At 34.3% G+C, this 17904-nt stretch overlaps 1 protein-coding gene across 2 annotated transcripts in view; it reads right to left on the minus strand.

Annotated features, from left to right (window-relative positions):
* The window catches only part of SRBD1 (S1 RNA binding domain 1), a 177188-nt gene that overhangs the window by 137448 nt on the left and 21836 nt on the right, over positions 1-17904 (minus strand). For both annotated transcript variants that reach the window (XM_019748647.2, XM_019748648.2), the window contains exons 5-10: positions 15856-16022; positions 12334-12451; positions 11139-11277; positions 6778-6874; positions 5354-5489; positions 1238-1341 (exon numbers count right to left, since the gene is read on the minus strand). In XM_019748647.2, coding sequence (XP_019604206.2) covers positions 1238-1341; positions 5354-5489; positions 6778-6874; positions 11139-11277; positions 12334-12451; positions 15856-16022 — 761 coding nt within the window. The remainder of the gene's footprint in view (positions 1-1237; positions 1342-5353; positions 5490-6777; positions 6875-11138; positions 11278-12333; positions 12452-15855; positions 16023-17904) is intronic.

Consider the following 17904-nt stretch of genomic DNA (forward strand, 5'->3'; position numbering starts at 1 on the left):
AAATTAAAATCTCACACCAGAGCTAAGGAATAGACCTTTTATATCTTCTCAAATACTTTCCTATACATACATAGATGTATTTTTGCCATTAATGAAATCTATTATAAATTGTCTTTTTAACCTAATATGACATGTTTGTATCTCAACTTTAACTCTATCTCAACTTTTTCAAAGTGGCTATGCAGAATTCCATTGTATTGATATAACATAATTGGCTTAAGCAATTTACCTACTGATGAACATTTAGATGGTGGCTTTACTTGATGGGTCCTTGGTTTATTATTTCATCATTCAGCAAGTTGACCCTTTATGAAACTGGCTTTTGGCAAACTAGCTTCCAATAAATTGACACAAGAACTATTTTGGATGAGAGAGCTAATTTCCAAAATATACAGAACTTGTTCTTCTCAAAGATCAATTCACCCAACTCTTCAAGAAGCATTCCCAGCAATCTCTCTAACCTAAGATCACACAAAATTGGCCAGTGATGAGCATAACAAAATCTACATCTCCTAAATGCTAGGCAAGGCACTTGACCTCTTCGCATCAATTTTCTCGCTTGTCAAATGGCAGCTATAAATGTGCTCTTACCAACCAAGAGGGGTATTGTGAGGATCAGAAATATTCTGAAAAGTTATAACTAAATGTTAAAAGTGCCATACAAACATGTGGTGCTATTTTAAAAGGTTCCCTTACTAAATGATAAAGGATAATAAAACGTTACATAAGTTTGGAAAATTCTCTGAAATATCTAATAAATTTAATGTTTGTTTCAATCATCTTTAATGTACAAAAAGTTTTAGGTGAAATACACAGAATACGTTTAGAGATTTCAATTGTAATATACAATAAATTAAATTTTTGTTTCAATTATCCTTAATAAAACATTTCAGATATGCTATATACAGTATGCATTTGTTAATTCATTTTTTCACAAGAGAAAATCTGCTCTTTATACGAGATACAAATTGTATGTAAAAGTATTAAAGTGAAAGTCCCTTTCCCCAGAGATAACCACAATTAATCCTTCTTATGTATCCTCCGAGTTATTTCCTATTGAAACATATACAACATATATACTTATTTTTTAAAAATGTAAAGAAGATACTATATCCATGGTCTGTCACTGTTAATTTTTTTTACATAATGGACATCTTTCCATATTAGTACAAGTAGATCTAAGTATGATATTTTAGAAAGAAAAAAAAGGAAATTCTATGAAAATCTATAAACAGACCTGTTTTGGATGCACCATCTACAGAACTGATCTTTAACTCTATCAGGAATGTTGACCTTGACTGTGAGTATCTTCAAATTTTCTCCGCGGTTAATTGCCAGAACCTGAGTGCAAACATATATGGCAAAGATTGATAATCAACAATATATACAAATGATCAATTTAACCAGTCAACATTTCTAAAACAATACCGTGGTTATCCGACCTAGAGCTGTATCAGTTTTTTATTCATTTATTTACCAAGAGTGTATTTAAAAATAATCATTTCTTTATACTTTTTTCAGGTTTTAAAAAAAATAAAATACAAGGACAAAGCCTATGTCATTCACCAGAAGAGACTCTGGTGATTTAAAATCTCATTTCAGTCTCTATTAATTGAAAATTTATGATCATCTGGAAATAGAAGAATATAATTTTTATTTGTGAAAATAAGTTGCTAAGATAAATACAAATATACAAAAATCCCTAAGTGAAATACTTAATAACTACTAATTTTTACCATTTTTTGTCAGGACCATCTAAGTACTTTAAATATGTTATCTCATTTAATCTTCAAAGCCACTAATGATATATGTATTGTCATTTTTATTTTATATAATTTTCTAAGACTAACTTGTCTCAAATCACAAAGCTAACAAGTAGTTAAGGAGGAATTTAAACTAAGATCAGCCTGCCCAAGCTCTTAATATATTAAGAGAGTAACTGTTACGAAATATATTAAAAACACTCCTTAAAGAAGAGCAAACCTAAATTAAGCAGAAAGAAGGAAATAATAAAAATAGAGGAGAAATGAACAATATACAGAATAGAAAAACAATAGAAAATATTAACAAAACCAAAAGTTGATTCTTTGAAAATATCAACAAAATTGACAAACTTTTCACTAAACTGACCAAGAGAAAAAGAAGAAACATTACAGTTAACAAAATCAGAAATGAAAGAAGGGCCACTACTGCGGATGCTACAAAATAAAAAGGATCATAAAAGAATACTATGAACTATGCCAAATTAGATCATTTAGATAAAATGGACAAATTTTTAAAAAGACGCAAACTGCCAAAACAGAATCAAACAGAAGTGGAATATCTGAAACAATCTATAACAAGAGATTGAATTTGTAATTCAAAAATTTCCCACAAGGAAATGTCCAAGACAAGATGGCTTCACTGCTGAATTCTACAAAACATTTAAAAAATTAGTACCAATTCTTCACAAACTCTTCCAAAAACTACAACAGAAGAAAAAACTTCCCAACTCTTTCTACCTACCCTGATACCAAAACCAGACAAGAACATCACAAGAAAAAAACACAGACCACTATGTCTTATGAATACAGAAATAAAGGTCCTCAATAAAATATGAGTAAACCAAATCCAGAAACATATAAAAAGGATTATATACCAGGATCAAGAGGGATTACTCCAGGATTGCAAGGTTGGTTTAACATTGTTAAAAAAATCAATTAATGTAATACATCGTACCAGTGGAATAAAATCAAAATTACATGATCATCTCAATAGATGCAGGAAGAGTGTTTGACAAAATTTGGAAGTCATTCATAATAAAAACACTCGACAAACTAGGAACAGAAGGCAACTTTGTCAACATGATAAAAGGCACATACAAAAATCCCACAGACAACATATTTAATAGTGAAAGACTGGATACTTTCCATCTAAGATCACAAGGGCGTCTCCTCTTGCCACTTCTATTTAACACTGTACTAGAGGTTCTAGCCAGGGAAATTAGGCAAAAATTTAAAAAGAAAAGAAATAGTAGGCATCCAGATTGAAAGAAAAAAGCAAAACTCTACTTTCAGAAAGTATGATTTTCATATATAAAAAATCCTAAGAAAACCACTAAAAACTGTTAGAATTAATAAAGAGTTCAGGAGGATTTCAGGATAATCCATTTCTACCCACTAGCAATAAACATTTTGAAAATAAAAATTCTTTAAAAATTCTACTTCCCATACACCACAAGGAATAAAATACTCATGAGTAATTTTAACAAAATAAGTGCAAAACTTATACTCTGAAAACTACAAAACATTGTTTAAAGAAATTAAAGAAGACCTAAATAAATGGAAAAATATCCCATGTACATGGGTCAGAAGGTTTAATATTGATACCGTGTTTCCCCGAAGATAAGACCTAGCTGGACAATCAGCTCTAATGTGTCTTTTGGAGCAAAAATTAAGTAAGACCTTATATGGAATTATATTATCTTATATCATATTATATCCAGTCTTACAGTAAAATAAGACTGGGTCTTATATTAATTTTTGCTCCAAAAGACTCATTAGAGCTGACTGTCCGGCTAGGTCTTATTTTCGGGGAAACACAGTACCAAGGGGAGCAATATGGACCTTATTCTCAAAAATTTGTAAACTGGTACAGCCACTATGGAAAACAGTACGGAGGTTCCTCAAAAAGTTAAGAACAGAATTACCATACGACCCAGCAATCCCTATTCTGGGTATCTACCAAAAAAATTTGAAAACATTTATCCATAAAGATATATGTACCCTTATGTTCACTGCAGCATTATTCATGATGGCCAAGACATGGAAACAATGGAAGTGTCTTTCAATAGATGACTGGATCAAGAAGATGTGGTACATAAATATAATGGAATATTACTCAGCCATAAAAGATAAAATACTGCCATTTGCGACACCATGGATGGATCTTGAGATTATGCTAAGTGAAATTAAGTCAGATAGAAAAAGGTGAGAACCATATGACTTCACTCATATGTGGGATATAAAACTGAAAGCAACAAACAAACAAGAAAAACAAACAAGCAAAACATCATAGATACAGACAAGTTTAGTGATTACCAGAGGGTAAGGGGGGAGGATAAGGTGGAAGAGGGTAAAAGGGGTCAAATATATGGTGATGAAAAGAGAACTGACTGTGGGTGGTGAACACACAATGCAAGACATGGATGATGAAGTACAGAATAATACACTTGAAATATATAATTTTAGTAACCAATGTCACCCCAATAAATTTAATTGAAAAAATCTGGGGAAAAAAAAGAGGAAGAGGAAAAATAAAAATTGTGATTGTGTGTTTCAATCTGTATGTTGGGTCCCTGAGGAATTGGCTCAAAGGTTTGCCTTTGTTTTGCCTGTGGTGGAGCTTCCTGGGTGGAATTTGTTAAAAGTGTTTAAAGGCAAATGTATAAGCTGCAGTCTCAAGGGGTAAGGAATAACAGGTGGTGACAAGGAATTATAGTGAGGGCAACTAACAGACCAAAATATCCTGGGAAGGAAGAGGCTGGGAAATGAGGTGCTTGAGGCCAAAGGGGCTTTTAAAAGTTCCTACATATATGAGGGAATCTAAGAGGCCACATGCCTGCTTAAGACTACACACATGCTCTGAAAACACCTGAGAAGAACTTAAACTTTCACCTCTAACTGACCTTTGGGCTCCATGCAAAGAGGAAGTGATGGCTAAGGCAGAGTTGTGAACAGCCTTGCTAAGCACTGAAGTGCCCCAACAGAGCCAATCTGGGAGAGCTGTTTTTTGTTTTAGTTCCAGGCATTTAAGGAAACATCTGACAAATAATTAGGTGTCCACTAAGCTAAAGAAACAAAGACTTCAGTGGCCACACACAACAAAGAACGATACAAAAATAGTTTAGAACTCACTGAACAGCAAAAACTCACAACAGGAATGACAACAAACACTGGGGAGGGAAACAAATCTGATTTTCAGTGCTGTCAACTTTTAACATTCAAAATGTCTACTTTTCAACAAAAAATTGTAGGGTAATCAAAGAAACAAAAAAAGTATGACCCATTTGCAGGAAAAATAAATGAATAGGAACTGTCACTGGGGAAACAAATATCGGCCTTATGAGACAGATTTTAAATTTAAAGGAAATCATAAACAGAGACCTAAAAGAAACCAAGAGAACAGTATCTCAACAAACACAGATATCAAAAAAAAAGTTGGAAATTATAAAAAGGAACCAAACAGAAATTTGGAGCTGAAAAGTAGAATGACGTGTATATACATATATGTAATTCCTTAGTAACATAGCAGGCCAATCCAAAGACGTATCATATTACTACCATCAGCATGCACAAGCAGTTTCCTTATTTACCTGATGATGTTGAATGCTACTTATGTTGCATGAAAAATTCTGGTAGAGTATAAACTTATCAACATCTTTCTCATTTGCTTTTTTAAAGGACGTTTTTGTCAGAGATGATTGGATACAAATATGTGCATTTTGGCACCTGTTCAAATACACAAATATTTAAAAAAACAAGTAATTAATACGTGTAGAAAGAAACACGGTATACGAAATAAAGTTAGCAAAAAAGTGAAGTCATTACCAAATGAGCTATTTTTATATGATGCCCAACTATAAAAATGTTATTGACCCATTAAAAGAGGACTGCCTATTTATACTAGCATAGGTCCTACAGATCTATTTATGTGTCAACCCAATCCTCCCATAAAATACCTAAATGAATTCAAATACCATCAACAGTTATACAAGAGACCAAAACTATCTACGAGGAATCTGACCAAAAGCTATGGTCTAAATATCATCCTTTTCTAACCACTGACTCAGTCAGAACCAATTAAAAACTAAAAAGAAGAGAAAAAAGAAAATGTCAGGAAAGCTTCCAATGACAATGCATAAAACTGGACCAAATTTCAGCAGTATAATTACTTATAAAAAACACATTTTTAAAACCTAGGCACTTCTCCTACTTCAACTCTTTCTTGCTAGGGCCACTGAGAAAACAGAAAAGTTCTCTCCCTTTTATTAACAAAAAAACCCTGACAAGCTTTAGCAGTCAACTGATTCATATCCACCTTTCCTCTTGTCTGCACAGGTCACACAGCTAGAATGTAGAGAGAGAGGAAGAGCAGAGTTCTGGCAAAATCCTGTCTTCCCTTCTGATATACAGCCAAAAAAGAAGGACAGAGACTATAATAATGAAGATTTAAATTAATACCTTATTTTAATGAGGCATAAAATCCATATACCCAAGTAGAGTCTAGATCAAACAGTTTTAATCTCTGATAAACTGGGATGTGATACCATGGATAAACTGTTCTCCACCAGTTAAAATTCATTCTCAGGTCAGTACTTTTATCCATACCTGATATTAAACATTCTCAAGTTAGCCTAATCACTGGTAAACATCAGAAATGAGATATGATAAAATTAAGTACACATATCATGTTTAAAGAGCAATGCCACCCACTCTAATCTCCCTGTAGCATATGCTGTGTAATGCAGTGGTTTTTAAACTGTGTCCTCAGAACCCTCCACGGAGGTGCTTCAGTATAAGGAAGATGAGCAGGTAGAGGTCCAGGCTCCTGCCCAGAATTAAAGCAACTTTGCTTTTATGTTTTATATATTAGGGTTCTGTTGTTTGAACAGAGTTCTGCTACTTTAAAAAAAAGTCTGAAAATAAAGTCTTTAATAAACACCGATCTTAGCACTAACCATCTGGCCCTTTACAGCATGAGTCCACAATGCAGAAAACTTTAAGAAGAGTTACTCACGATTTCCGAACGAAGTCAAGTGTGTCTCTGTCTTTAGCAATCATGTCTGCTAAAATATGCTGCACTCCTGTTTCAACGTCCTTGAGTGTTGAAAGCCCTTTAGGTAAAAGGGGAAACAAAAGTAAGAACTACAGAGCGGTTTTTAAGTTTATAATTAAATCACAATAAGTTTATTCTAGTCAAAATAAAACCTTAAATTGACAAACTTAAGACAGCAAAGTATCACAGCAGTGACTAGCTTCCCTCACCAACAAAAACAAGTCTTCGAAAGCAATCATCCGGGACCTTCACATGCCATGGAGCCTACATGGTGAAAACAATGCAGCTCTGGAGCCAGCTGCCTGGTCTCGTCCTGGTTCCACCACTTACTCCATGTGTGACTCTAGGCAAGTTACTTGACCTCTCGGTGCCTCAGTCTCCTATAAAAGAAGACTAATAGTACCTACTTCACGAAGTATTTACAAAGATGAAGCATGCTATGGGAGATAGACATTCATTGAATCAGATCCCAAGGTATACTATTTCAGTCCAGTTACAAAAATTCTTTATAAGTAATTTCATTAATATTCCTATTTTAGTTTATGAGGCATGTATTCACATTTTCAATGACCTACTTGAATTTAACAAATCTCATAAGCACAAAAGAAGAGCCATTATGTGGCTGTTCATCCTCATAGTTGAATTGTCTATTAATGGTATATTAAGTTCTTCCAAGTGCTTTTGATTTGCTAATTTACAGCAGTGAGTCTGGTATATTATGGCCCCTATGATATCAACTTATATAATTCAGAGAGATCATTTGCATTGCTTTCTTTCATTTCTTTTGTTTTTATTGTTCTATTTCCATTAAAGCTTTTTTTTCTTCAGTGCATTAAAGCTTGAATTACACAAGGGTAGCACTGAGTATCATAATATGCTTTTCTGAGAGTATAGTTTTAATGAGTAATGGTACAAAAGACAAAGAGAACTAAAAGACAGAATTATGGAGTAATTAATACAGAGAAAATGCCTTGCTGGGTTTTGTTATGATAACTAATCTTAACTACTGAAGTAATTACATTTATTTTAAAGAAATTTAAAGAAAGAAATTTGGCCACTGAGATTAATAGGAATTCTGTTTACATTTTAAGAGAATTTCCCTATGAGGGAATTTTCAATTTACCTTTGAGAGGTGAAAGACTGTACATGTACAGGACTTAGAAAAGCTACGGCACATAGTAAGCAGTCAATCAATATCTACTTTCATGTTAGCTATCTCCCTAGGTCAGTCTTCATTTAAGAAAAAACTTTCACTATCCTGGAGTTCCAAAGCATCTCACAGCATTATTACACAAGTTTAATGAGAACACCATGGTGGTAAATCAGTAGTAAAGATGGAACCTACATTGACAACCATTAATAAGACAGAACAGAAAAAGAAAATTATAGATTTTACTATTATAACAAAGGCCTTTGAAAAGCCCCCATCATTTGGGGGGAATGCAGTTCGTAAACCCTATGTAATTAAAATTATTCTAGATCTCTAGAGCAATGTTTTGTAAAGTACAGTCTAAGGACCCGAAAATAAATTCACACTAGGTACTTGTTAAAATATAAACTCCTAGACTGTGGGATTTTATTGTTTTAGAGTATTGCAGATAATTGTGATACTTATTCATTAAAGTTTAAAAACTATTGCTACAGAGGTACCCTGAACCACCTCTAGAGCAGTGGTTCTCACTGGGAGATAGAAATTATCAGTCATTCAGGAAGCTTGCTCAAATAATATACCCCTTCTCAATCCAACTAAGGAGAGAAAGGACTGGAAAAGAGTCTTGTGTGTTTTGATGGGAGAAGGGAGCACCTTCTCCCATCAAAGAGAACTGATCTTTGGGGTTTACTACAGCCAAGGATAATAAGCGTTCCAAAAGCTGAACAACTCAGTGAAATCAGGAGAAAATAAGGTCCACAGAACCAGAAAATCATATTCCTTCCCTTTTAGTGAAAGCTTTCCAGCTGTAGATTCTCCAAACCTCCACAACTGTAACAAAAAACGAAGAGCCAACATTTCTTTTCACTTTATCTGCACTAAGGCCACATCTTCTTATATTCAACAGTGCTGAACAATCAGCTACTCTCTTTGTATACAATATAGGGGAATTCTGGATCTTCTATGATGTAATCCATTTGTGGCATAATATAATTTTTTTATTAAGACCAAATTCTTGTTGGCCAGGGGCAAGTTAGAAAGAAAGATGTGTCTTCTATTGAGGAAAATAAAACACTGAAATATCTGGATTCATAAATATTTCTTTGAGGAATGATGGGAATGATGAAAATACTTCTTTAGGAAAACAGTAATACAGAGGTGTCCAAACTTTTTTCAACGTTTTTCACCAAGGGCCATATGTGGTAAAATATACAAACAGCTGGCCACTCACTCGAGGTGAAGTACGTATTGCCTCACCTGGTTTATTTAAGTAACTAAATATATTTTTGGAATTTGCTGCGGGCCAATAAAAAATGGATTGCAGGCCACAGTTGGCCCGTGGGCCACAGTTTGGACACCCCTGCAGTAATAGAATTGAGGGTAATCATGATTATATGTGCAGCATAAAGAATGAGGGGGTAGAAAAAGGGAAACACATTCCAAGCAAACTTTAAAAAGCAGTATTTAGCTTGTTTGGAATTAATTACAATTCTTCTACATTTGTGATCAGAGTGAAAGAGAGGAAATAAAGCAAACAGAAAGTCCTGATGTGGTGTTAGTACTCCTGTAACCGCTGGGTCCTGACCTATCCCTGACCTATCCCCATAACCAGAAGTCTCACCAAGTATCCATTATTACGTAGTCCAGAAGTATCACCGTATATGACAATCAAAACCTACCCTGTAGGAACTCCATATGAGTGAGAACTAAGGAAAACTTTGTATGAAAGGAGTAAGAAGTGGAAGGAAAGGAAATCAACCTTAAGAGAAAAATTAAAATAAACGATAAACCTTTATGCATCCAACATTCTGAAAGCTCCAAAATTTAATTTTAACAAAACATACCATGACTGAGCACTGATAGTTCCCCCTGTGGCCAACCTTAATGCATGGCTATAGTCTTAGCTATCATTAAAACACTAAATGGTGCAACCATTTGAAAATCTAACTAAAAATAAACATTAAAAAAATTAAACAAACTTGAATTTTACTCATTTCAATCCATCTCCATATTCAAATAATACTAATCTGCCTTTTCATTATTGCTCTTTTCAAAACATGTATTAAGATGTATTTGTATATGAACAGATAGATGTATGTATTTTTACAGACACACACACTCAACGTTTTTAGTTGCAAATTCACATTTGCTGAATTATTTAAGACAAAAACAGGTTACGGTATGCACAGTTTAGCACAGACTGTGGGTTTTGTTATCAGATACTGCCCCCTACAGACACTTATGTCTCCCAGCATGAGAATCAAAAGGCCAAAACAACTAGAATGAGTAGGAATGAGCATCAGTCTCCCCATTGAATCATATCAGAGCACTCCTGAAAAAAGCCAATCTATTCCAAAGCTCTCACTCTAAGGCCCTCATTTTGATAATAAAACCAATGCATCTTGACATGTATCAGATATCACTTTGCTTGGGTTTTTGTTAGAAACAGCTCTGTCTTCCTTCCTTCCTCTCTTTGTCGTATACATGCACACTCACAAAAGTTAGGAAGATACACTTCAGAAAAAGACAAACACTTGATTCCTGCAGAGAAGACGTGTGAGACTAGAGCTTCATTTTGTACTTCCTGTATGTCAGAACTGTTGAAATTCTTTCTAAAGATGGATATGACTTTTATAATTAAATAAAATTTTAGAAATAGGATAAAAGTTTTGAAAGACAATACAGTAGAAACTTTATAATCTTAAGATGTGAAGGGATTTCTTTAAAAAGAAAAAAAAGCAATTATCTTAAAAATGAAGATTAATAAATTGAAAATATTAATAAATTAACTATAATAAAACTAAGCCCTTCTATTTACCTAGAGACAGCATAAAGAAAGTGAAAATAGAAGTTACAAACTGAAAGAGAAGATTTGCAACCCATATAACTGAAAAAGAATATCTTAATATGTTTATAAATTAATACGAAAAAGAGAAACAACATAATAGGAAAATGGGCAAAAGTCTAGAACAGGTACTTCATCAAGAGGAAACTGAATGGCTAAGCAGGAGGTCTATCAGGATTTATTTTATAAAAATTATTCATTCTTTATACGCTGTATTTTTTATAGTCATTACTTACTGAAACAAAATTTTTAACATAAGCTTTCAAATTAAAAAAAAAAAAAAGAAGAAGAAGACACAAGGCTAATTTCTTTAAGTAAAACCGTTACCTTTGGCATTGGGTTGAATGTAGGACAGCAGATTGAGCGCCCCTGGATTCTCGAGCAGTGTCCTGGCTGCTCCTTCTAATCCCAACTGCCTTGCTCTCTGGGCTTTGGTGCCTTTGCTCCCAGTTTTATAAGGAGTTGACTAGAAAAAAGTCAGAAAACATACCACATCATTCAGCTTTAAAAAGCAAAAGTTAAATTAGGATACAAAATTGGAGGACACAGTGAGAATGCTAAAGACTTCCTTATGTCAACCCTTTCATCTTCCTTCAGAGATGAATTAATGGACTAGATTGGACTAGATAATATTAATACTAGGTGTATGAAGATGTTTGATCCTTGCATGATTCTTTACATTTTTAATATACGCTTAAAATTAGTTTTTGTTTGGATTCACCCATCTTAAAAACTCAGTGCCTGGAATGCAAGAACTATAAGGTCCTGTCCTCAACTCCAGCAAGTTCCTCTAACAGCTGTCAACACACAACGCTTCGACTTCTTAGTCCATTCACTCCTCAACCTGCCCCCATCTGTCTTCTCTCCACACACCTTACTGAAAGTAGTATCACAGAGATCCACAATGATCCCGATTACCAAAATACAATTTTCAATCCATATCTAGCCAAATCTTTCTGCAACATTTAATTATTTAACTGTTGATCATTACCTCCTAAAAGTCTTTTCCCTAGTCTTCCATGCTATCATCATCGCCTGAGTCTTCTCATACTTCTCTATTCTTTCCACTTCGCATTCTTAGGCTCTCCCTTCCTCCACTCATGCTTCAAAAGTCGGTATCCCTCAATGGTCTACCTTGACCTGCTACCCCCACCAACTCTCCTTGCGTGAAACCTTCCATTCTCATGATTTCAAATACCAATTACATGGTGACGACACTCACATGTAGGTCTATGGCTCAGGATCCTCCCTCAGGCTTCCCACTTCTATAACCTACTCTCCTTTTCCCGTATTTGACTGGAGTTCCTTGAAGACAAGGACTATGAATTATCCATCTTTGTAAACCCAAGAGCCTAGCACAGATGAGCATCTAACAGATACTGACTAAATAAAGAATATTTTGTTGAATTAAATAACGATGACTAATGACTTTAGCTTTTTATTTCCAGGTCTTGTTTAACTATAAATAGACCCAAATCATAATATACTCAAGTTTACATTAATAGATAAAAGGGCTCCTTACCACATGTTCTAGTTCTTCAAAAGTTTTACAGTTCAGCAATGCTTTTAACAAGCATTCAGTCATCTTCCCCTCCTTCTTAATTTTCTGGATTGTACTATGAACCTTCTTTGCCACAGTCCTGAAAATAAAAGCTTTTGTAATATACAGGACCTATATGTCAAAACTTTCTCTTTGAAGATATCTCAAACTTACAGAAAAGTTGCAGGTAAAGGAAAGAGAACTTCTTTTCCCCTCTGAACCATTTGACAATAAGTTCCATAACCTAATATGCATTGTCTAGAAACAAGAATCTTCTACATAACAATATAACCATCAAAACCAGGTAGTTAATGCTGACATGCTACTATCATGTAATCCTCAGACCTCAGTATTTATGTTCCATCAATTTTTTCCAATAATGTCCTTCATAATGAGTTAGTTCAGTTAAGAATCATGGGTTATATGTAATTGCCATGTTTCAGTCTCTCCTTCATTTCAAAGCCTTGATTTAGAATGCTCCATGCCAGTTATTTTGTAGAATGTCCTAGTTTGGATTTCTCTAATGTTCCCTCCCAATTTGACTCAGATAATGTATCTTCGGCAAAAATATCATAGAAATGATGCTGTGTTCTTCTCACCGCATCTTATGTGACAAATAGGTGTTACAGTAATATACATTTGCCCCAGTACTTATTAACTTTGATCATTTGATTAAGGTCATATTTGTTGGTTTCTCCATAATCTAGGTATTCTTTATTCCCTTTGTAATTAAGTATTTTGTGGCAAGTACTTTGATTATTCCATTCCTCATTAAATTTTCAATTTATTCACTGATTTATTTATATCACTATGGGCTCACAGTTTCTGTTTTGTTTTGTTTTTAGTCATTATGATTCATTACTATCATTTAACACTTAAATTGTTCTGTTTGGCCAGAAGTAACCCCTTTAAGCTAGTTCTGTGTCCTTTTGACATGTCTCCATTATCTCTAAGCACTTACTTATTCTCTGGCACAAAATATTCCAAACTCATCTTTTACTTTCACTACCCCAGCCCTGGAATCAGGAGAATGGTACTTAGACACCAACTTATGGGTGCTCACTGCTATTGGGCATCACTGCTCAGGATAAGCACACCTAGCACCCATAATTTATTTCTAAATACCGTTCTCCACTAAACAGAACCAGGATTTCATAGAGAAAAGCTGATTCTAGGAATCAATATACAGGGATAAATGCACAGGTAGGGGCAGGGGCAAGGCACAGTTGCTCTACCATTTTATAATGATTTTTTACTGTGAATATGCAATCCTATTGTTTATTTAATGCCCCTTGTCTTATTTCATTACCTGTTCCTGTTTATAGGATCTGCCTAAAAACAGTATTGCTAAAATGATGGGCAAAAGTAAGAGAGATGTTAATATAAATTATTAAAAATGATTGATGAAAAGAAAACTAAATCTACTTATTAAAAAAAAACAACTAAACTAAAAGCAGAAAACTGTAAATTAAAGAGGAAGAACACTCAGTCCTTAGATTACAACCGTATGTCTGTCACAGTCCTGGTAGCCCAAGACTGTTCTCAAGGGTTGAAGCCTACCAGGGTCATTTTGACAAAAGACCAATGTCTCACTGGCCTGAATATAAGAGAAGAGGTATCTAGAGAAAATACAAGAAACTTTTATTACTACCCATAAATATACTCTTTAATTCACTTTTTGAACAGTGACTCTCAGTAAGAAATGTATTTTACTTTGCAACCCTGTATGCATATATATGTGTATATACATATTATATATGTGTATATATATATAATTGAAGTAATTTCATGAAACAACATTTACCTTTAGCACATAAACTGCACTTATACTTTCTATTCTGTTTCATATTTCCTAAATGGTAATGACCTACTAAACTGGTTTTACTACTCATTTATGGGTAGCGATGAACAGGTCGAAAGCCAATGCTTTAAACATAAAAAATGCCAAGCTCAAAAAAAATAGAGATCTTATCTCATTGCCAAAAAAAATCTGCATGATATAAAAGTCTTCTAAGCCCCGGTCAATGGCCCCAGTTACTTCAAGGAACCTTCCTCTACTAATATAAGAATGGGACTCTCTTGCAGTAAAAGTGTTTTTTATAGAAAAAGAAAATAATAATAATCATGACATAAAGTTTCTTTATATCCCCTATACATACAACCAAATGTTGTTAGGATACCTTAAATTTTTAAAATAAGCTATTCTTGTTTGTTTGTGACACTTCTCCAATTTCAGATCCTAAAAGCCTCAGATTTTGTTCATTACCTTGCCTTCAACCAAACAGAATGCTTACTTAAGAAAATGTAAATTGCTGACCTTCCAGTTATAGCCTGTAGGTGGTTTTGTTTGGCTCAGAAGTTTTTTACATTAAAAACCCAGATTACCAAGATTCTTTTCAGAAACAGGAAGATCTGGCAAACCGGGCAGACAACACTGTATGTCAGTAATCTGGGGTGATGGTAGAGGCTGCCCCTCTTAGACTTGTGATCTCCGGTTTGTATCCCTTGCTGCTTGATTTTATTAGCCTGGTCCTGAAGATGTGAGTCTGAGACCACTTAATTAGCTAGTCATTTACATTTCTGGGTTGGCTAACTGATTTGGCCTCTCAATGAAGTATAACTCTCCATATATTACCATTTTAATCCTCCTGGCATTAAAAGTACTTCAACAAAAGAGGTGGAAAAGTTAGTGAGCTGCAAGTTCCCCCAAAATCACAGGAAGCTTGTAAAACTAACCCTTAGTACTTTTAGAATGGCTTGATGGTAGTATTATATCCAATTTTAATCAGATCCTTTTTGTAGACTTGAGAATACACAGCATGGTACCTGGCATGTAGGAGCCATGCAATAAATGCACGAACGTACAGTGTTTTTATAAACTTTACTGAGTAATATAGTCTTACAGTCTTTATAGTTTCTATGTGTATTTCTGAGTTATTACATTAAGTCCAGAGGCGTAATTTTTTAAAAAAGTACTTTCCATTCTATTACCACACAAAACTTACAATCCACTATATAAAATTAACAACCCTTTTAAAAGAACAGAAAAAAGAAATATACGTATTTCCTGCCAAGTCTATACTGTTAAAGTACTCTCCATTCAGGGACTTTACAGTTTTATACAAGTTGTTGAAGATTTAGACTAAAATGTTATTTTTCTGAGTTTCCTGCTGGCAGTCCTAATTTTGCCATTATACAATTATTTCTATGAGAAGATGACAGTCACTCTTAGGCACACACTTTCTCTGTAAGCCACTTTTTCACTGATACATGCCCAATCTATGCATAAACACACCAGCAGAGGGGCTCTGTACACTTCTAAATAAGCGAAACAGAGCTGACTTCCTCTGTCAGAATGGGACCAAATCCAGATAACAATTCAAAAATAACTCAACATTGAAACTGCAGAAATATATTGCCATTCATTTCCTCACTATTCCTCCTCGTTGGCTCACATACCCTCTTTCTCCTTACACTAGGCTCATCCCATTCCAGATTTCTTACCGTAGCTCCTCCAGGGTTTGTTGAACTTCTCTCAAGGAATCAGCATCAAGGTTATTAATGAGTTCTTTTCGATAACGTATAATGAAGGGAATTGTGTTATCATCATTAAAGAGACGAATGATGTTGGCACAAACCCAAGGTTCAATATTAGTTCTCTCAGATAAAACCTGTAAATTAAGTACATTTAGTGATTTAAATCTTGAAAATGAAATATCTATATTATAATGCATAGTTTAAAATACAGCATCAAATTTTCTCCAGTCACTTAAAAACTAGTTGCTGTGGTTAAAAAAAACCTACCTAAAATACACAAATTGACAATCATAAAATAGTAATTTCACTAATTCAACAAAATCCCGTTGAAACCACTCTGTATGGTATCATTCATATCTCAATGAGATACTCACTTTTTATCTCTCAGATTGGACACAAATATCAAGGAGTTGATAACGCACTGTGTTGGCATGAGTGATGGGAAAAGATACTTTCCGTAACAGCTAGTGAGAAAGTACAATGGTATAACCTCTGCAGGAAGAGCAATTCGACAACATCTATCAATATTTACAGTACATAAACTCTTTGACCCAGCAATTCCACTCCTAGGTATCTATCCTGATATATTTATTCCTCTGGGAAAAGATATTATTTATAGTGATTTTTTGGAAGAACTGGTTCCAGCATAGTAAAAGTCTGCAAAAACTTAAGTCTGCAATGGGGAATTGATAAATAAATTATGATATGCCCACAGAGTAGAATACCATGCAATTACTCTTATATGAACTGATACAAAATGATTCACAAGAACTGGGAACATGGCTTACTTTTGGGAAAGGTAACTGATTTGGTGAGAATTAGGATAAAAAGATCCTTCTGTATCTTTTAAATTTTCTATCATATACATGTAGTACTATATATTCAAAATAATTCTTAAAAAATACAAGTCTACAGGTTTCAGCAAAAGGTACGTACATGTAAGTGGAAAAGTAAGAGAAGTCAGCCTGGAGAAGAGAAAGAATGAAATACAGTTTCAATAACTTCACAAAACTGAAGCAGATTTTCACAGTAAAGCACAGAAGGCATACATTTCATTATTATTTCCATCTTGATATGCAAGATCTGCCAAAAATGGAAGAAAACCTACGAAAATTACTAAAGAATTATTATAATCAACTGGTTACCAAAATCAAGTCGCTATATAAAACAGGCTGAATTTCAAAACTACAGATGAAATAAATGGCTCAACTTCAGAGACTATTGAGAATACTCTCATTCCTCTGGGAATCTTAAATCCTGAGGCCTTCATCTTATCACCCACTCTGATGATTAGTATCAACGTTCTAGTGAGGATGCCAACTTCACATCTCCAGCCCTGGCTCTCTTCCACCCGAGTTCCAGAATCATTTAGCCAACTACTTGACCTACTGTCTTAAAAACCTAATGGGCATCTCAAATCTTTCATTTGCAACGTGATTTTCCTCTCAAACGTATTCCGCCTCCAGTTTAACCCTTATTATGTCCATTCAAACAGCAGTTCAAGCCAGAAAACTAAGAGTCTTTAACTCTTTCATCTCCTTCAACTCTTAAATCCACTCCATCATAAGACCCAGTCTCTTAATTGCAAAATATTTAGTCTATTACTGTCCTTCATTTCTTTCCCCATCCCCCAGTCTAGTTCAAGTCTATTACTACAATAGTCTTTAACTGTTCTTCCTGCATCCACTCCAATCCCATCTATTCCAATCTCTACCGTGTTTTCCCAAAAATAAGACCTAGCCGGACAATCAGCTCTAATGCATCTTTTGGAGCAAAAATTAACATAAGACCTGGTCTTACATTAATTATATTACATATTTGAACCGGTCTTATAGTAAAATAAGACTGGGTTTAAATTTTTGTTCCAAAAGAGGCATTAGAGCTGATTGTCCGGCTAGGTCTTATTTTCAGGGAAACACGGTATAAAGCAACAATAGCGATCTCCAAAATGTATACTGGATCATGTCACTTGACTGGTCAAAACCTTTCAATGATTTCGCATTGCATTCAGCATTC

Source organism: Rhinolophus sinicus, linkage group LG05 (genome assembly GCF_036562045.2).
Source record: "Rhinolophus sinicus isolate RSC01 linkage group LG05, ASM3656204v1, whole genome shotgun sequence".
Taxonomy (NCBI): domain Eukaryota; kingdom Metazoa; phylum Chordata; class Mammalia; order Chiroptera; family Rhinolophidae; genus Rhinolophus; species Rhinolophus sinicus.